This window comes from Octopus bimaculoides, chromosome 9 (genome assembly GCF_046866305.1).
Source record: "Octopus bimaculoides isolate indiv1 chromosome 9, ASM4686630v1, whole genome shotgun sequence".
In the NCBI taxonomy this organism is placed as follows: Eukaryota; Metazoa; Mollusca; class Cephalopoda; order Octopoda; family Octopodidae; genus Octopus; species Octopus bimaculoides.
Window position 1 is genome coordinate 7,902,329 of NC_142936.1, and position 5,000 is coordinate 7,907,328.

Consider the following 5,000-nt stretch of genomic DNA (forward strand, 5'->3'; position numbering starts at 1 on the left):
CATGCGCACGTGTGATTACATAGTAAAAAAAAATACATACATGTGTGTTGAGTATGCTTTGAGAATATGAATGTGTGTTTATATAAATTATACAAGTATTATGCATGTATATATGTATGTGTTTAATATAAGGAAGAAAAGGGGGGGGAGAGATTGGGTGAAGTGATATAGAGCGACGACGGGGAAGAGGTTAGGTAAAAAGAATGTCCTAACATCTGTAAAATGTTCGCCATTAGCAGAATAACTTCAGTCAGTCAAAGCTGTTCTATCTACCTGTCAACATATTGCTTCGTCCTCGGCCATTTCCTTTTTCCTCTGCGTTTTTCCTTTAGCCTCTGCTTCTTTTTTCTCGTCCCTTTCCTCCAATCTCTTCCTCCACCTCTACAGCCTTTTTACCTTCTACGCTTTCTCTCTCTCTCTCTCTCTCTCTCTCTCTCTCTCTCTCTCTCTCTTATTCATCTTTTTTTTCTCTCTTTCTCTCTTTCATCTCTTTTTTCTCTCTTTCTCTCTTTCCATAACTCTTGGGGGGGGTTCGGTCCCCCCCCCCTCGACACTTTATTATAGTTGAGGAGATGAAGAAAGACAAGACTGAAGTAAACGAATAATAATAATAATAATAATAATAAGAAGAAGAAGAAGAAGAAGAAGAACAACAACAACAACAACAATAACAATAACAACAATTGCAGCAGTAAACGAGGAAGAAGAAGAAGAAGAAGAAGAAGAAGAAGAACAACAACAACAACAACAACAACAACAACAACAATTGCAGCAGCAAAAACAACAGCCGAAGCAGCAGTAAACGTGGAAGAAGAAGAAGAAGGAGAAGAAGAAGAAGAAGAAGAAGGAGAAGACGATGTGATTGAAAGCAGATGATGCGATGAATTATTGCACCAAAAGAAAAACAAATGGTAAGAAAGTTGAATCGAAAAGCAGCAACATGAATAAAGAAATGAAAGTACTCGGCGTGTGTTTATAACGGGTGTTTTGTAGGGTACCACATAAAAGAAAAAGGAGCGAAAGTGAAGGTCGCAGGAGCGAACTGGGATCTTCGTTTGCCAGAAAACATTTCGGAAACAAACACACCCTTCATCTTAATGACTCCGAGGAAGCCGTATGACGTTGCACAAGCACCCAGATATGAGTGCACTGCGTCTCATAGCAGAAACATGTAAATAAATGGAGGTGATTACCTAACCTTTGTTCACTTGTCATTCATTAGTTTTATCATATATATATATATATATATATATATATATATATATATATATATATATATATATATAATTTATATATATATATATATATATATGTATATATATATATATATATATCAATAAATATATATAATTTTTGCATTCGGTTTGCAAGTTTTTTGATGTGAACTCGTGTGTTGAAAGAAATTTTGTATCTTAGGAGGATTATCTATCTGTCTGTCTGTCTGTCTGTCAATCCATCCATCTATCTGTCTATCTATTTCTTTGTCTGTCTATCTCTATATATGTGTATGTCTGTGTGTGTGTGTGTGTGTGTGTGTGTGTGTGTGTGTATGTATGCATATGCATATATGGGTCTCTGTGTGTGTATGTTTTGTGTTTGTGTTTGTGTTTATGCTCCACGGTTTGACAACTGGTGTAGGTTTGTTTACGACCCCATCATTTAGCGGTTACGCAAAAGGATCCAACAGAATAAATGTCAGTGTGCCGATAGAATAAGTACTGGGATTCGACTAAACTGCTCTAGGCGATGCCCCAGCATGGCCGAACCCCAGTGACTGAAAGATCTCAAAGATAAAGCATAAACTGTATATCAGTCCTTGGTTGATCCTTTCCAATCATTCCCTTGATCCTTTCCAATCATTCCCATCTCTTTCATTTCCCAAGATCTGCATCTCTTTAAAAATAATTCCTCCTCCTCATCTATGCTTCCCATATTCTGGTACCTTTAATTACTCACATTCAAGCAAACCTCATCAACTTGGGTCTACAAGGTTTTAACCCTTTGCCTGTCCATAAGCATTTCCATAAATTTCTTCTAAACATCCATGTTTTTTCCAGTCTTTTAGCTTTCCTTGTTTTATACGTCTAATATAAAGCTTTCCTTTCATAAGTCACAAGTTACTCCAGTAGTTGAAAAAAAATGGGAATGTGTGTCTTAAATGATCCATGGACGCCAGGGAAATATGTCCTATGCAAAGGGTCAAGTCATTTTCTCAAAGCTTTTTTTAATATATATTTCTCTATTTTTTTGTTCTGTTTTTCAGTGTTGGGATATGTGTTTGAATCTCAATTACAACAGGAACCTTTGGGCTGACATTTGTGAATCCGACATCGATTGTGTAAGTATCAAACGGTCCTTTTTAAAAATTTAATTTATTTTCCAGTTCATATTGTTATCATTGTGGATGTTTATCGTTAAAAATGTAAATGAAATAATTATTCCAGTTCTATATTTAAGTGGCTGTGTGGTAAGTAGCTTGCTTACCAACCACATCGTTCCGGGTTCAGTCCCACTGCGTGGCACCTTGGGCAAGTGTCTTCTACTATAGCCTCGGGCCGACCAAAGCCTTGTGAGTGGATTTGGTAGACGGAAACTGAAAGAAGGCCGTCGTATATATGTATATATATATATATGTATGTATGTGTGTTTGTGTGTCTGTGTTTGTCCCCCCACATTCGCTTGACAACCGATGCTGGTGTGTTTACGTCCCCGTAACTTAGCGGTTCGGCAAAAAGAGAACGATAGAATAAGTACTAGGCTTCCAAAGAAAAAGTCCTGGGGTCGATTTGCTCGACTAAAGGCGGTGCTCCAGCATGGCCGCAGTCAAATGACTGAAACAAGTAAAAGAGTAAAAGAGTAAAATTATTTACATTATTTACATTTGTCGGATATTTGTCCTCATCTTGTTTTTTGCTAACACAACGTTTCGGCTGATATACCCTCCAGCCTTCATCAGGTGTCTTGGGGAAATTTCGAACCTGGAAATAGAAATAATTATTGTTACTATTTTGTTACTAAATGGAAATAATTATTGTTACAATTTTGTTCTGATCGTTGTAACTTTGACTCAGACCTGACTTATATCACATTTAATATATGTGGTAATATATTATGGTTGCATAACGAAATACTGTATCCATACCAGTAATTAATGTGTACGTACCACTTACCAAGAACGTGTTTAATGTGTAAATTTGGTATATCCAGTTGTGTCGCACCGCTAAATTTAGTGGTTACTAGACTACTCGTGACCCAGTTGGGTCACTAATAGTATAAGGTACCCGAAAAAACCGCATATTTCAGGAACCCGTGGTCCGATTTACACGAAATTTATTTTATTCCGTTTGTATTCACATTTCAATGGTAACTTACTTTCAGAGTATTTTCCCATTATGTGCCGGTTTGGCTATTTATAAAGGTGTTCGCAGTAAAGGGCAATAACTATATTTTCACTGCTTAAATCTGTTGAAACAAATAATAATAATAATAATAATAATAATAATAATAATAATAATAATAATAATAATAATAATAACAACAACAACAACAACAAAAACAACATCGAAAAATACTTTAGGAATGAGAACCCAGCTTCGAAATTTCCCCAAGACATCTGATGAAGGCTGGAGGGTATATCAGCCGAAACGTTGTGTTAACAACAAACAAGATGAGGACAAATATCCGTCAAATGTAAATAATGTAAATAGTGTACATAATTCCTTATCTCTTAAATATAGAATGTAGATTTCCTTCACATCACAGACCACTGTCTACCATGTAGTTGACCTAATTGACCACTATTGTTATATGTTCCACACTACAGTCCTTCCTCTGTTTCGTATTCAACTACAATTGTTGTATTTACAGGAACTCGGATGTAAGATGGTCTGCAATTTCAAAGCTGATTCCAGTAAGTCTGATCTTTTATTCGTTTGACTAGCTAACTGTAATCTTAGAAACCACTTTTTAGAACGGTGAATCTCGAAGCAGATAAAGCTATATAAAAATTATCGTGTAAATATTAGATTAAAAATCTCTTTTGAGAGTAAAAAATTGAAGGTTGCGAATGGGATACGAACCCACATTTTCTCATCTTCTGTAAATATGTCCCACGATAAACTTCGACTTTTCCCATCCAAAGTGTTTTTTTTTTACCCAATATTTGCACACTGTTATTTATAGTTCTATCCGCTTCAAGATCCACTGTTCCAAAAAGAATTATTTCACGTTTTCTCGAAGTTTATAAATTTTTATGACGTCAATCTTTATTAGAATTTTATTTATTTTTATTTACTTATTTTGAATAGAAGAAAGTAATCGAAAGCGAACGGGACGATTCTTGGAACTACCTAACGTGAAGGATTATGGTAGAAATGTACTAATAAAATGGAAAAAACCAAAGAAAATTAGTGGACAAGCACCGGATACTTTTAGTCACTTAGTTTATATCTTACTTAGTCGGAAACGACATCAGCAGACTGGATGGAAAATATTTCAGCAGGTAAGGATTCTTTTAATGTTAATAATAAGCTTTCTTTTGATTAATTCTATAAGTTTTCAACAGCGATTTAGCACCGTACTGCTACTGTATAACACTCTCTCTGAGAGATTTAGAAATGCAATACTTTTAATTTTGTAAACCAGTAAATTTATTTCACTTGAAATTCTATATAAGTTTTCAACAGCGATTTAGCACCGACAGTTAGCAAGGCCAAACTACTCCAGACTGATGAAGATCAACAAACCTGAAACCAGTCTCTGGACGCTAGCTTTGTTGCGTGGAGGTGCTTATCTCCCTTGTTTGAAAACGTAAGGACACAGAACCCTTGTGTCATGTAACCAACTAGAAACGGTGTTTCTTGGAGGTAAATAGCAGTAGCATTCTTCCCTTTCCTGGGACTGCCACATTAAGTTGGCAACAAAGCACCACTTTATCGTGCTGCTACTGTATAATTCTCTCTAAGAGATTTAGAAATGCAGTCTTTCTAAAATTTAAAATA

The 5,000-nt window shown here is 35.6% G+C and overlaps 1 protein-coding gene across 3 annotated transcripts in view; it reads left to right on the forward strand.

Annotated features, from left to right (window-relative positions):
* The window catches only part of LOC106883560 (uncharacterized), a 133,766-nt gene that overhangs the window by 85,243 nt on the left and 43,523 nt on the right, over window positions 1-5,000 (forward strand). Inside the window, exons 1-4 of one of the 3 annotated variants that reach the window (XM_089357074.1) lie at window positions 537-1,185; window positions 2,264-2,338; window positions 3,868-3,910; window positions 4,308-4,501. In XM_089357074.1, coding sequence (XP_089213200.1) covers window positions 1,180-1,185; window positions 2,264-2,338; window positions 3,868-3,910; window positions 4,308-4,501 — 318 coding nt within the window. In that variant the 5' untranslated portion in view covers window positions 537-1,179. Of the gene's footprint in view, window positions 1-536; window positions 1,186-2,263; window positions 2,339-3,867; window positions 3,911-4,307; window positions 4,502-5,000 lie in introns of those variants that run through there. The other 2 variants (XM_089357072.1, XM_089357073.1) reach the window with 2 other exon arrangements.